The sequence below is a fragment of the Lepisma saccharinum genome, chromosome 30 (genome assembly GCF_977018435.1).
Source record: "Lepisma saccharinum chromosome 30, izLepSacc3.1, whole genome shotgun sequence".
NCBI lineage: Eukaryota > Metazoa > Arthropoda > Insecta > Zygentoma > Lepismatidae > Lepisma > Lepisma saccharinum.
Genome location: NC_139258.1, coordinates 1670348 through 1685157, shown reverse-complemented (window position 1 = coordinate 1685157; position 14810 = coordinate 1670348). Strand labels below are relative to the sequence as shown.

The following is a 14810-nucleotide window of genomic DNA, read 5'->3' as shown; positions in this document are numbered from 1 at the left end:
TACAAAATATTTGATATCTTGTAAATAAAGGGAGCAAGGAAGATGAAATGTAGGCTGAAAAACTAGTCAATAAAGAGACTAGAAAAGAAATGTTTTAAAACAGGGAAAAAAGGGAAGTCAAAACCATGTAATCTTATTGATGGAAGATAATTATCAACACTGTTGTTAATTATTCCATGATCCATTTTGGAAAATAAAAAAGGACTTCCCTTTAAAATCCGGTCTCTACTTATAAATAACTTTCAAGACCACTCCATCATAATACAACGTGTCTTCAACTTTGTATGTTAATCAGTAGAGGAACATATTTTTGGTAAATAAAAAAGCAAAATTTCGGTATAAAAACTGAGCCAATTTCGGGTTCAAAAGCAGTAAATAAAATAAAATATCGGTGTTATAGGGGTGAAAAATTGGATCAAAAGTGGTATATAAAAAGACATTTTGGTTTTAAAATTGTGAATATAATCCTAAATTTGATTTAAAAACTACACTTATTCCACAGAATTAACATTTCACTTCTAATAGCACATTTATGTAGTTATCAGAGTATTAAGTTTATTTCTGTGTAAAGGAGTCAATTTTTGTTTCTCCAATATTAACACCAGAATTAATAACTTTTCCAGGAATTGCATAATTCTCAGGATAATTACAACCTCAGAAGGTGTCGCGTCGGTGAATAAACCCTGAATTTCGTGTTTAAGAGTAAATTTCGCTTTTTGCAGTTCATTTCGCATTATTTCGTGACAAAACATGGTCACAAAATGCATCTCACACCTTTCAAAAACATGAAAAATTAACACTACAATGCATTTTTTCAAATTTCGTTTTTTCGTCAAAAACGAAATATGCATGCCCCTATTAATCAGATGAATCAGGTTTAATTTTTGTTCAGTTCTTCATCACGTGTAAAGATCGTCTAGTGTATAATAAAACTGCCTTGGTCAGCAACTGTAGTGTTTTTTAACATGGAAACAAGGCTTAATTGTTTAAGTCCACTTTAGCATAGAAAGGCTAATTGGGACTGGACGTACAGTTTAAAGTGGGATCCAAACTGCCATGTGTCTCCACCAGGTATCGAACCCAGGAACCCTTCATTACAAAGTGATGACACTTCCACTGCAGCATCAGGGAATCCCGAAAGGCTTAACCGTGTTACCAGAGTTTATTCATAAATTGAGAAAATCAAAGTAAAATAACATTTATACAATATTCCCCAAAAGAAAATCAAGAAGCTAGGAGGGAAAAATTAAATACATTTTCAGTTTCCAATTATGACAAGCAAAATAAACAATTTCCTTGACTTTTTCAGGTTCTTGAATGTTTTTCCAGGTCAGAGGAAATTCTGAGTATATGTAATGATACATCGAATGCATTTGGCATCCAAAACAGACCAAAAAACATGATTCTGGCCTAAAATTCCCATTTGTAATCTTGTTAACTACCCAACAACACTCCTTGCGGCACAAACAACAAATTAAACATGCTACTAAACAAGCTCTATGAACTGTGTACTAACAGTTTAGTTTCCAAGATGAATTACCTGCAACACTGAGCCTACAACCAAAGTGATGTTCCTTGGATACAACCTCAAAGGTGGAAACACTTGAATGGGAAGTGAGTGGCTCTTCATTTCCCTTGTATCACGGCCGGCAGCAAATGCTAAAGTCGTGTCACCAAGCTCTACGCCTGTCACTAGAAAACGAATTCCAGATCCACTTGTTTTATCGAACCTAGAATTAAAAGAGTACACAATTATAATTTATTTCATGTTGAGGGGAATAAACAATGCGGTTGATAATATAAGACGTAAGCGAGTTACTAAAGATATATCCGCGAAACTTACTTGTAAATCTTCTATTAATTTCGGTGGCCTCTGCCAACATCCACTTGGGAACTCGATGCTTTACTGTTAGCACCTATAAAATGCAACTGCCCAACCCACCACCGGACTTGCCAAGCATATCAAATTCCACAAACATAAAATTGAGAAAGTACAAGGGTCGTTCAAGGTTGACCGGGACTTTTATTTCTGCAGAGGAAATAGGTAGCAGAAGAAACACCAAACTATGTCAGTTTTTCAAAGTATTCTCCGTGCGTGCCGAGGCACCGTTGCCATCGTTCTGGCAGCTCCCGAATTCCTTTGGCGTAAAAAGAACTTGGTTGTTGTCGTAGACACTGGAGGACATCGCTCCGCAGTGCTTCGTCTGTCGTGAATTTCTTCCCTCCCAGATGGTCTTTAAGGGTTGCAAACAAATGATAATCACTGGGGGCTAAATCCAGACTGTAGGGGGGATGGGGCAGAACTTCCCAGCGCATGTCTGCCAGAGTTGTTGTTGTCACATTGGCCATGTGAGGGTGGGCATTGTCATGGAGAAGAATGACATTTCCAGACAACATCCCAGGTCTTTTCTTGCGAATGGACTTTCGTACAGCACCACTCAACAATGTGAAGTAATACTGGGCATTAATCGTGCTCTCTTTGTCCAGAAAATCCACATGGATAACGCCCTTCATGTCCCAGAAGACAGAATGTGTCCATGCGCTTCATTTGTCACCAGCTCCCGTCCTTCGCGAAACTGCTCACACCATTCGTACACTCTTGTCCGCGACATCGTTTGTTCACCATACTGCGCTTGCAATCGTCTGAAAATCTCAGCTGGTTTCACTTTCTCCTTCACGAGAAATTTGATTACACACCGCTGCTCCACAGACACAGACACGCTGCTTGCCACCATGTTTGCTGCAACTGCTGCGCATGCACGAAATACGTCATGCCGGGCGCTAGTTACTCGCGAAGGAATACATTATGTCACCCGTACGTTTCATCATGATCCGGCTATTCATCGATTTTTTACGTACGAAAATCCCAGTCAACCTTGAACGACCCTTGTATATGTCAAATACAAAGTACACACTCTCCTAGACACAAAAATCAAAGAAACACATGCCATCATGCACTACAACCATGAAATGAACATAGATAGTGGTTAGGCACACCACGCCTGGCTTCCGTTATTGCAGCAATTAACACCGGTGAACAGCAGACGACATATACGCAGACATACAGGTGACAGCAGTACACCTAGTGGCGATTTAGGAAAAAAACAGAAATGTGCCAAGCAACAACACAACGAATTCCAACGAGGATGGTGGCAGTGGATACCGAAATTAATAGAAAATAATGTAAAACAGTTTCGCGGAAAACGTGAGTACCTTAATTTACTGTTAGGTTGACTTCCGGATGCTGTTGTTGTTTCCTCGACTACCGCTAAGGGTGCTGGTGTAGCCATTTCATCTGCTGCGCGTGATGGGTTTGAGCTGTTGTAATAGCGGGAGCCAAACATGATGAGGCTGACCGCTGTCGATATTCAGCTCATGCAGAAAGTGCATAATTGCATGCATCTCTTTGATTTTGGTGTCAATTAGGGTGTGATGAGTGCCTAACTGAAACTTTTTGGATCCTGTGTTTATTGAACTTGAGGTGCTTTGCTAGTCCGGTAGTGGGTTGGGATTTTTTTGTGTCCGCTAAGTGCTGTTGTATACTATCGTTGACAGATCTGATGGATCTGCCAATGTAGTGTGTGTTGCATTCACACTGGGCATCATATACACCTGGGTTGTCTAGTGGGGAAAGGAATGATCTCGTGTTTGCTTAGGGCACTGGCTATTTTGTTCATTGGTTTGTGTGCGAGTTTTATGTCATTTATTTGCATCCGTTTTTGTTGTTTCATGCCTCCCTTCTCCCACTTTTGGCTAATTGAAACAATAAGACTGATTGATGATCAGATTAAAATGATGAAGGGACACTCGCAAAGAACACCTGGGAATTTTGGTGGCAAAATCTAGAATTGAACACTTAATGCATTCAGCCAGTTTAAATTAATTATAGTTGATTCACTCTGTACAGAAGTAAACATGCTTCTCTCCTAGACATTTCTTTGAAAGTTTCAAAGCCACAAATGTTACACTACACATTTCCATTACAATTTAAAATAAAGCAATTAGGGATGAGCAGATATGAAATTTTGGCTGATACAGATATAAAATTAGAAATGGTCCTTGAAGAACCAGAAAGGTTCATTGACCTCATTAATAAATGTGTGTTTCCAGGTGACTGCAATGAAAAAAGAAGTTGCATATTCACTTTTCTAAAATGCAAGATATGGAGATTATCCATAAAAAATTGTAACAAAATGCTAAGAGTTTTGCACTAAATTATAAGATATTTATTAGGGCTGAGCTGATATTTGTCAATACCCTAACTGATTCCTACAGATACCGATACCAATACTTGTATAATTCCAGTATAAAATAACAAAGGCTGCTTACTGAGGGGTCATTCCATGTCAAATCAACCAATAAAATAATATTTCTGAACCTTTATAATTCAGATTTTTAAGAATTTTTGTTTATTCATTGCGTCTATCAAGAGGAAAAAAATTGCCAAATTTCAGATTTTTGACTTTCAAAAAAGCAAAAATCACACAATTTTACGGCATTTTGAAATCTTTAAATAGCTGTAGATCAAAAACTATTTGACCTAGAGGGCTCAAATTGGTGTCATTCTCTTCTGCTGTTGATGAGCTTTAATTTGAAATGCCACACGACTGTGCTGTTTGAATTTTGTAATTTTCCAAAAACTAGAAAAAAGTTTTTTTAAAAAATATCAAAAACACCCCTTTTAATTTATTTTTTAAAAAAATTATGTTTTGAACACATTAATTGACTATTTGTGTACAGCTTTTCATAATGGGACGGCAATGGGTGGGTTCCAATAGAAATTATTTTTTTTGTATTGTAATGTGTGTGAAATTTGCTAAATTTGTGAATTTCCATGTTAAAACCATAACTATAAGCTAAATGGTTGATGTTGAAGTCTTCAAATTTAGTCTATTTTATAATATTTGCACTAAAAATAATATGATAATAACTAAAATTTATCACTTTTAATATCAGGTAAGCAAATTGAAAAATGTACGAGGGGAACTCATTAAATAACAGGAATTTTATTCTAAACTTCATTGAGATTTATGCACAACGTAAATTTGTATTTCAGGACTCAAAAATGGTTACTTAGCAGCATGGCACAAAGATGTTGTGGCGATCGAGCAGTATGCACTTGCACAGTAGCTCAAACAACATGGTTCCCCACTGTTGACTTGCACTGTAACATCGAGGTGTAGTTTTTTGAGGTCCGAGAGAGTGAAACCTTCTGAAATCTACAGCAGAATGAAGGTTCAGTACGGAAACAATTGTTTAAGTCAGTGGACAGTGTACTAAATTAACTGATTTGCTTGTCGATCTGCTGTTTCACTGCCTCAGTTGCCAAGCAAACTGACCTCCCACTCCTATGTTCATCACTGACATTTCGTCTTTAGTCTTTAAATCTTTCCACCCATTTATACACTTTACATGCAGGGCCAGATTAACCTATGGGCAACTGGGGCAATTGCCCCAGGGCCCCCACCAAAAGGAAGCTGTGAAGGGCCTGCACCAAAAAAATATTTTAACCAGCCGGCTATGCTTGTGAAAAATTACATAAGAAGTTGTATTTTAAAAATAATAACAAACTTCAATATTGTCGTACACTCTTCTGGATCCAATTGTAGCACAGCTCTCAGTCGATCTGTTTGTAGATATCTGAAGCTCACTATACTTTATACCATAGATTGATCTGGCTGTGGTGTGAAAATAAGGCACACTTATTCAAACAATCAATTCTCGATGAATTTTCGGCAAAAAAGGTAAGAAAAGTGTGTCTACTATAAGTGTTAAGCCCTTTGGAATTTTCTTGAAGAAAGTGTAGTTACTACAATTTCCACAATGAACCTGTCGGTAATTGTCCTGTAGATGGACTGTGCATATGAAGTGCATATCTACTCTTAATTGTAAATAATATAATTTATAATAAATTATGCACGTAAGTACAGTCTACTGCTCAGTTCTCTGTTTCCGTCTGAACCCCCTTAGTATTTACTACATATTGTAGTTACGGTGTTCACTCTTCATAATATACTGTTGACGCAGAATTTTACTGCTGCTATAGCGCTACAACTTTCGTCCTGTAACTTTATTTTACTGTGCTATTCTCTCTGCAAACCTATCTGCGATATGTTCGATTGTGAATGACTACTGATTCTAAAATCAGGTCTACCATTTCAACTGCTGAAAATTGGTGGTTAACATATTGAGCTAATACGAGGGTCACTATTTATATTTTGAGCCTTGGCAACACTGATTGAAGTTAGGCGCGATTTGACGTTTGCACGGAATCGTCTGGCATTATTGACCATAACGTACTTCAAATGTTTTGTCAATAGCTTCAATTGTGTTGTTTATGTTGCCTTGGAGATTGCGCGACAACAATAAAATGGAATTAACTCGTGAACATTTTCCTGCGATGATTTTTTACGATTTTTGACGTGGATTATCAAGACAAGAGTGCATCGATCAACTTACTTCCACATTTGGCGATGAAGCCCCATCCTTTGCCACTGTGAAACGCTGGTGTAACGAATTTAATCGTGGCCGCCATTCGCTCACCGATGAGATTCGCGAAGGTCGTCCAAAATCAGTTGTTGTTCAAGAAAACATTGATGCTGTGCAAAACCTAATACTGCAAGATTGTCATGTGACATACTGTGAGATTGAGGCAACCATAGGCATTATTAGTTCCACCAGCATATATAAAATATTACGTGATCATTTACCTGTGAGAAAGGTATGTTCTCGTTGGATCCCACACAATTTGACAAAAACTCAAAAAGACGCTCGCGTCCATTGGTGCAAACAAATGCTCAATAAATACAATCGTGGTGCTTCAAAGACGTATATAAGATTGTAACAGGTGATGAATCGTGGATATGTGCATATGAGTGGGAACGTAAACAGCAGTCGACTGTGTGGGTGTTTCAAGATGAACCCAATCGAACAAAAGTTGTTCGCGCTCGAAGCACATCGAAACAAATGGATGCATGTTTTTTCGGGAAAACTGGTCATGTGGCAACAGTGCCTTTAGAGGAACGTAGAATGGTCAACTCTGAATGGTACACAACAATTTGTTTGCCAGAGGTCTTCGGTCAAATACGGAAAACAAACAAACGCCGTCGGATCATCCTTCATCAAGACAATGCCAGCTGTCACACATCTCGTCTAACAACCGACTTTATGAACGGTCAAAAAATCGAATTGATGGGTCATCTGCCGTACAGTCCTGATTTGGCACCCAATGGCTTCTTCTCGTTCCCGAATGTCTAGAATAAATTGCGTGGACAACGATTTTCGTCGGCGGAAGATGCCGTTGATGCGTCTCAAGGTGTCTCAAGAAGATTGGAAAAACTGCTTTGACAAATGGTTCGAACGAATGCAAAAGTGTATTGACCATAAAGGAGAATACTTCGAAAAACAATAAAGCAGTTTTCAATGCCAAATTCCTGTTTTTTCATTGTTAGGCTCAAAATATAAATAGAGACCCTCATAAAGCTCATAGTAAAAAATAATAAAAAAATATGGGGCCCCCACAAAACATTTTAGGGCCTCCACAACCCTTGATATGGCCCTGTTTACATGCACAGGCGAAAGTGCTATCTTACACTTAAAGGGCACTCCTGCTTACTGGCGTTATCAAGTGAAGGATTACTCAGTTTCATAGTTGTCGGTTCAGATGTGGTGGTCCAATGAAATTTATGGAAGATACAGGAAAACTTAGCATGAAAAGTGGAAACTTTGAACCAATTTTATGTCCACTATTTTAAATACTACAAGATTTTCTTTAGAAATACTGCTCAACTTACTTCACACTCAATATGTTTGATTCCAATATAGGCCTCAGATCCAACAAGCTCAAGTCAGGTATGGACAACACGTTACCATTGCTGTCGTAAATATGCAAAATGGCTTCTATGGACCGTCCACGTTCCACCTTGTCTGGGACATCAACATGAATGCTGCCCACACCAATAACCTGCAAAAACCAAGGAAATACATGAACGTACTTCCCACATGAATTAGATCAACAGTGGACAGACATCCATTATATAACGGATTCTTTTTGTTTAAAAAATTGCTAACCATTGTTATAACTGTATCTTTAGTCAAAATGAAAACAAATGTCTGATGAAGGGAGCGTGTGTTCTGAAACGTGACAATGAAAAACTGTTTTCTTATGCTTGTAATAACCATAAACTACAGGGTAAATAATTCTACAATGCAAGCAATGTGTACATACAAGAAAAACTATTGTGTTTCCATGTTGCGAATTGAACACTTCTTTTTTTTTTCCAATTAATTTTGAAGGCTCACTGCAGTCATTCACTAAGGGTATGGTGCCAGGAACTGAGATGGTAGTGTGTCATGTTTTGTGTTTCCTTGACTACCGTCAGCTGGGAACAAAGTCGTCCCAGATGCTGTACCCTAAGTGAATGAAGGAAGTGAGCCTTCGAAATAAATTGGAAAAAAAAAAACTAGTGAATGAAGGCAGTGACAGGGCGTCTACAATTTCGTAAAAACAAAATTTCCAGACAAAGAACAGAAATTTTCCAGACTAAATCATTAGGGCAATTAGTACATGAACAGGTGTGGAAGATCATCACAATACTTTAGCTAAACACCACACTTAGAATATCACTTAACCAAGCTTTAGAATATTAACTTCACATGTAAAATTAACAAAGAGAATGAAAACCCAACAGAAATTGGTTGTTGGGTAGGGAAAGAGAAGCAAGCAAGCATTAGTGGTGAGCTCTTATGTGATACCATATATTGATTAATGACTAGAGACATGCAAATTTAGTTTTTGACGAAAACACGAAATTTGAAATAACATGCTGTAATGTTCATTTTCATGTTTCTGAAAGGTCTGAGGTGCATTTTTCTACCCTGTTTTGTCACGAAATAATGCGAAATGAACTGCAAAATGCGAAATTGACTCTTAAACACGAAATTTACCGTTTATATACCGACGTGACACTTTCTGAAGTCTGAAGTATCCTGTGATTTATGCAATTCTCGGAAAAGTAGTTAATTCTGCTGCAAATATTTGAGAAGCAAAAATAGACCCCTTTACACAGGAACAGGAATCAACTTAATACTCTGGTAACTACATAAATGTGCTATTAGAAGGGATAAGTTTATTTTGTGTAATAAGTGCAGTTTTTAAATCAAATTTAGGATTATATTCACAATTTTAAAACCAAAATGTCATCTTATATAGCACTTTTGATGTGATTATTCACCTCTATAACACCAAAATTTTATTTTATTTACCGCTTTTGAATCCAAAAGCGACTCTGTTTTTGTACCGAAATTTTGCTTTTTTATTTACCAAAAATATGTGCCTCTACTGATAAATAATTCTTTTTTATTAAAAAAAAAACAAAAATTATAACAATTATGGAACAATTAAGTACTATATGTATTACTCCTAATAACTATCTACCAATTACCTACTACCCAACAAGGAAGTGCAGGGTGTCTACCAAAATAACAAATCCAAAATTCTTGACCCTTATTTTTCTCACTTTTTCTTAACATGTATTTAACCTTTACTCTGCCGAGGGCGGTGTCAAAAAGTAACCCTGGTTTCACCGAGGCCTTTGGCGCGAATTTTAAATTCGGACACTTATTTGACAAAAATGTCTTGGACTATTTGACCAATCTACTTCGGGTAACTTTTGTTTTGCAGCAAAAACATCAGGGCATGCCACCATGCAGGAAACGAAACGCCAAAAAAATCATAAAAATGGGGAGTTCTTTCACATATTCGATAATGTAATGCACCCAGGAACATGAAATGACTTACATTTGGTTGAGAAAGGACCATTCTTTGAAAATAAGGCTAACGTTTACCTCCCCTTCCCAAAATAGCGGGGGAAGAGGTGAAAACTCCCCATTTTTATGATTTTTTCATTGAAAGTTGGGGGCTGCGGCCCACCCAACCCCTCTGATTGGCTTTGGCATTTTGATTTCTGTACAGTTGCATGCTCTGATGTTTTAGCTGCAAAACAAAAGTTACCCGAAGTATATTGGTCAAATAGTCTACGAGTTATAACCTTTTTTGTCAAATAAGTGTAAGAATTTAAAATTCGCGCCAGCTTCCATACGTAACTTTGGAGTCGGGGGAGGGAGGAGAGGGCATGCATCCACATTACGTGCCAAAGCTCCGTTTAACCCACTGTAAGTGTTTCTGACCTAAAAGAAAAGTATCAAGATAATAAAAAAACAGGAATTTTGTAATCAGCTGCATGGTCGATATATCGACCAAAATACGAGTAAAGGTTAATCACCCCCTACTTAGGTATAGCTGGCAATTAAGAAAATATATTCTTTTACTCAATAAAATCCCCTCCTACATGGCCGGTTAAGATGGAAATTGAAGGTATACTTTAAGAAGAGATTTAGACTTGCTTTGATTATTAATGCACGCAAAAATTAATCCTTCAGACTTCATCCTGGATGGGGAATGGCCTATTACTTTAATATTTTTACAAAACTCCACACACACAAGAATGTAATTCTTATTCTTAACCTTTTGGATCCACAAGCGTCTCGATCGAGATACCTAAAAGTAACCCTCACGGTCCCAAGCGTCTCAATCGAGACGCTGTGTCAAGGTCGTAGTTTTTACTTTATAACTTTTCTATTTTTGGCTAGAATTTCGATATTTTTTATATTGTTCCTAACACATGTATTTAACAGAAATGTTTCTTGCACCTTTTTTTTTCTTCATGAAAATGGAGGTGAAAAGGCGGGAGAAGAGACTTCTCTTTTGCGTCTCTTTTCAAGGAAAAATATAAATTTCAAACATTTCAACAATTTTTTAAAATAATTTTTGGGGGTTTTCTCCCTTCCCCCTCCATATATACGCCAAATCTGCATAAATTTTGCATTTTGTGCATTTTGACATTTGTTTCGGGGGGGGGACGCCATTTTTTTAAGAAAAGTATTTTCAGGGGATTTCCCCCCTTTCCCCCTCCATATATACGCCGAATGTGCATAAATTATATATCGTTTGAATCTGTGATTCATTCTGCGTACAACAGTATATAGTTCATATCTCCAGGGCAAATAGTCTCTGAGCTAAAGTCATTTCAAGGTACCGCTGCATTTTGAAGCTTGAATCAGTGGCGTGCCGACCATTCCTTTTGGGATGTACAACTCAAGTTACATTGGTCATATGATAATAATGCAAATATTTTTGTGTTCCTTACATGTCAGCGATCATTTTCATGTGCATGTCGACACTGTCATGTACTTTTTTCAAGGGGGCGGGAGGGGGGCGAAACCCCATTTTTTTAAAAAAAAAAGTATTTTCAGGGGATTTCCCCCCTTTCCCCCTCCATATATATACGCCGAATTTGCATAAATTTCATATAGTCTGAATCTCTGGTTCATTCCGCATACAACGGTATATCACTCATCTCTCTAGGGCAATTAGTCTCCGATCTACACTCATTTAATTGAAACTCTGCATTTTGCTCAAAATCGGCTCGGGACCGTGAGGCTTACTTGTGAAAATGGCCTTGGGACTCAAAAGGTTAACCCTCAACTACAGTTGTGACATCCCACGGACTGGAGTGTTCCTTTTGCTTGTTACCCCGACAGTAGTTTTGACCTTGAGGCTACCTCTCTTTCGCTACCTTCCTCAACTTCAGTGTGCTGTGAAAGCGTGAAGGGAAAGGTTGCATTATCTGCTTCTGCGGTGTTCTATTTATATACTGCGGTTCCGCGGACGTCACGATTGCGTTTGAGGGTTAAAATCACCGATGATTTATTACGATCAATAGACGAAGAGAATTGCAGATTTTTTATTTGTGGCATATACTGAATAGAGGGACCCGTGGTTTTGAAGAATGAATGTCAAACAGTAACTAAGGACTAAATTCACGTTGATCAGCTGTGTGTAAATACTAGGGATGGGACGATATGAAATTTTGGCCGATACCGATAAAGTACCGATATAAAATTTACAGGTACCGATAACCGATATTCTACCGATCAGATATAAAATTAGAAATGGTCCTGGAAGAACCAATGTGGCCGTGGTGGCTCAGTCGGTAATGCGTCTGACTACCATGCTAAAGGTTCCGGGTTTGATCCCCGGCCGGTTCAAATCCGGGAACTTTTCTAACGATGGAAGCGGTCCCGGCGCCCACCCAGCGTCGAATAACATGGGTACCTGGGGGAAACCCTGTGGGGTAAAGGTGGTCAGGGGCGTGATGCTGATCACATCACCCCCACTCACGACCGGATCAAGAAAGTGTGGGGCGTTACCCCCACACCCCCTATACGCCTTCATGGCGTGGTGCTAAGCACAGGGGAACACTTTACCTTTACCTTTACCTGGAAGAACCTGAAAGGTTCATTGACCTTCTTTAAAAAATGTGTGTTTCAAAGTGACTGCAGTGCAGGAGAAATTGCATATTTAGACATTTACTTTTTAAAAACGTATGGCATGGAGATTATCCATAAAAATTACAACAAAATGGCAGAATTTTGCACTAAACTATCAGATATTTATCGATATATCGGATCGGTATAATAATCGGTAATTTTACCGATAAACCGATATGCCTATATTGGCTGATACCGATAGAGTACCGATTAATCGGTCCCATCCGTTAAGAGATATTTTGGATTGGTGTATTTGTTTTGCTTAAACTCACAATATAAACAAAATATTTTTTTTGAGGGAAGTTAAAAAATAATGTTTCGCTCTCAAAACTACGTAATTGTGTTCAGTGAATAACAAAGCATAAGACATGATTAAATTCACATCATTTAAAATATATCTTCATATATTTATATTCCTTTTCTCATAGAGGTCCTGTGGACAGCACGACTGTGTTAGTGCCCAAAATGTTCACGACTGTGGTTAAGGGTTATGGAAGCTAAGTGGACAAATCTTAACAACAACTCGATACAATTTTAGATTTCCAAATATTCAATTCTATCAAATCCCAGTATAGGTCTCTCGCAATGTAAATTCACTGTACAGTAAAAAATAGCAAAAATTCTTGACAAGCATAATTTACTGATTTCTTGACTGGTCGACACCCTGAAGTGGTAACTTCCAATAACTACTACTTATTGTAGTAAAGCTCTAGATTAACATAGTTCAAAACATGACCACATTTTCTACATTATAGTCTGTCTACAACAAGTTTCATAGTTCTTGCTTCTCCTTTCTCCTTTGTTTAAAAGCCTATTTTTAGTGCACTACTACAAAAATTTCGATTTTTCCAGAAAAACAAGAAATTTCCCTGACTTTTCCAGAAAAAGTAATTTCCCTGACTTTTCCAGAAAAAGTAAATTCCCTGACATTTCCAGAAAAAGTAAATTCCCTGACATTTCCAGAAAAAAGTAAATTCCCTGACATTTCGAGAAAAAAGTAATTTCCCTGACATTTCCAGAAAAAAATAATTTCCCTGTCTTTTCCAGAAAAAGTTAATTCCCTGACATTTCCGTGACTTTCCAGAAAAAGTAAATTCCCTGACATTTCCGTGACTTTCCAGAAAAGGTAAATTCCCTGACTTTTCCAGAAAAAGTAAATTCCCCAACATTTCCATGACTTTTCCAGAAAGTAAATTCCATCACATTTCCGTGACTTTTCCAGAAAGTAAATTCCCTCACATTTCCATGACTTTTCCAGAAAGTAAATTCCCTCGCACTTTGCAGAAAAAAGTAAATTCTCAGACTTTTTTAGGATTTCTAGACTGGTAGACACCCTGAGTGAGCCTTCGAAATTAATCAGAAAAAAGAATATCTAATTTGCAACAGGGAAACGCGATACTTCACATATACAACACTACAAGTTCCCAAGAGGATTTCAGCAGTGGCTAATGAAATTAACAGAACTTCATAGGAACCAGTTTCACAGATAAGTGAGCACTTAATTTAAGCATATTAATTTGTTACATCATTCTTTCTCCAAAACATGAATCCCTCCAAATTAGTGCATAAATTACAAAATAAATGAAGGAAGAAAAAAAAATCCTAAGCATTTTAAAACAAAAAAAAAACAAAAAACATTAATAATAATACAAGTTACCTGTATTTCAGCTACTGCAGGTCTTGACACTAGACACAAATCCACGAGTGCTAACTTTAGTATCCCATCTGTTTTAGGAATGACCTGAAAAAGTTGGAGAATATATTGTCTTTGCCGAAAGTTTACATCAATGCAGAGAGCATGCTAAAAAAATTATATTTTATAACCATTCAGGAACTTAAACATTACTAGTACGGCATGCATATAGCACGGCCCAAGAGATTAAAGAATTCGAACTTGATATGACGTAGCTCACCGAATACAGAAGAGGAAAGGTAGGGGGCGGGGACATCAACCGAAGGACTTCCGCCATTCTACGAGGGACCACGCCACAACTCTCCGACGTGCGCATCTAAGTGGGGCTTTTAACGTGTTTGTGTGTCAAGCCCTGTGTTCACACGGCCTTATAGATCAGTCTTTTAACGTGTTTGTGTGTAAAGCCTTGTGCTCAAATGATTTTTTAGATCAGTGTTTTACAGTTGGGAACATGGCAGTTTTATGAACATGGGGTCAGATGACTAAATGTTCCTTTTTATTCCTTTCCACCCACTATAAATTCCTAAGTCCTTGTCATATCTGACGCAGCTAAGGTGTAGTTACACTGGCCTAGTTTGGTAACCTGATGAAGGGATCAGTGGAACCCTGAAACGTAGTTTCGTTAAAATCAATACTCACTAACGTAAGTACCTTTAAGTATCTACATTTATTGTATACTAACTTATTCAACGTGAGTAAGTCGCACGAGCACTAAATATGAATGGAT

The 14810-nt window shown here is 37.7% G+C and overlaps 1 protein-coding gene across 1 annotated transcript in view; it reads right to left on the bottom strand.

Moving 5' to 3' along the window:
• Gp210 (nucleoporin 210) overlaps positions 1–14810 on the bottom strand; it is a 147091-nt gene that overhangs the window by 68769 nt on the left and 63512 nt on the right. The window contains exons 17-19 of the mRNA XM_083115600.1: positions 14048–14131; positions 7794–7963; positions 1541–1730 (exon numbers count right to left, since the gene is read on the bottom strand). Of these exons, the coding sequence (XP_082971726.1) occupies positions 1541–1730; positions 7794–7963; positions 14048–14131 (444 nt within the window). The remainder of the gene's footprint in view (positions 1–1540; positions 1731–7793; positions 7964–14047; positions 14132–14810) is intronic.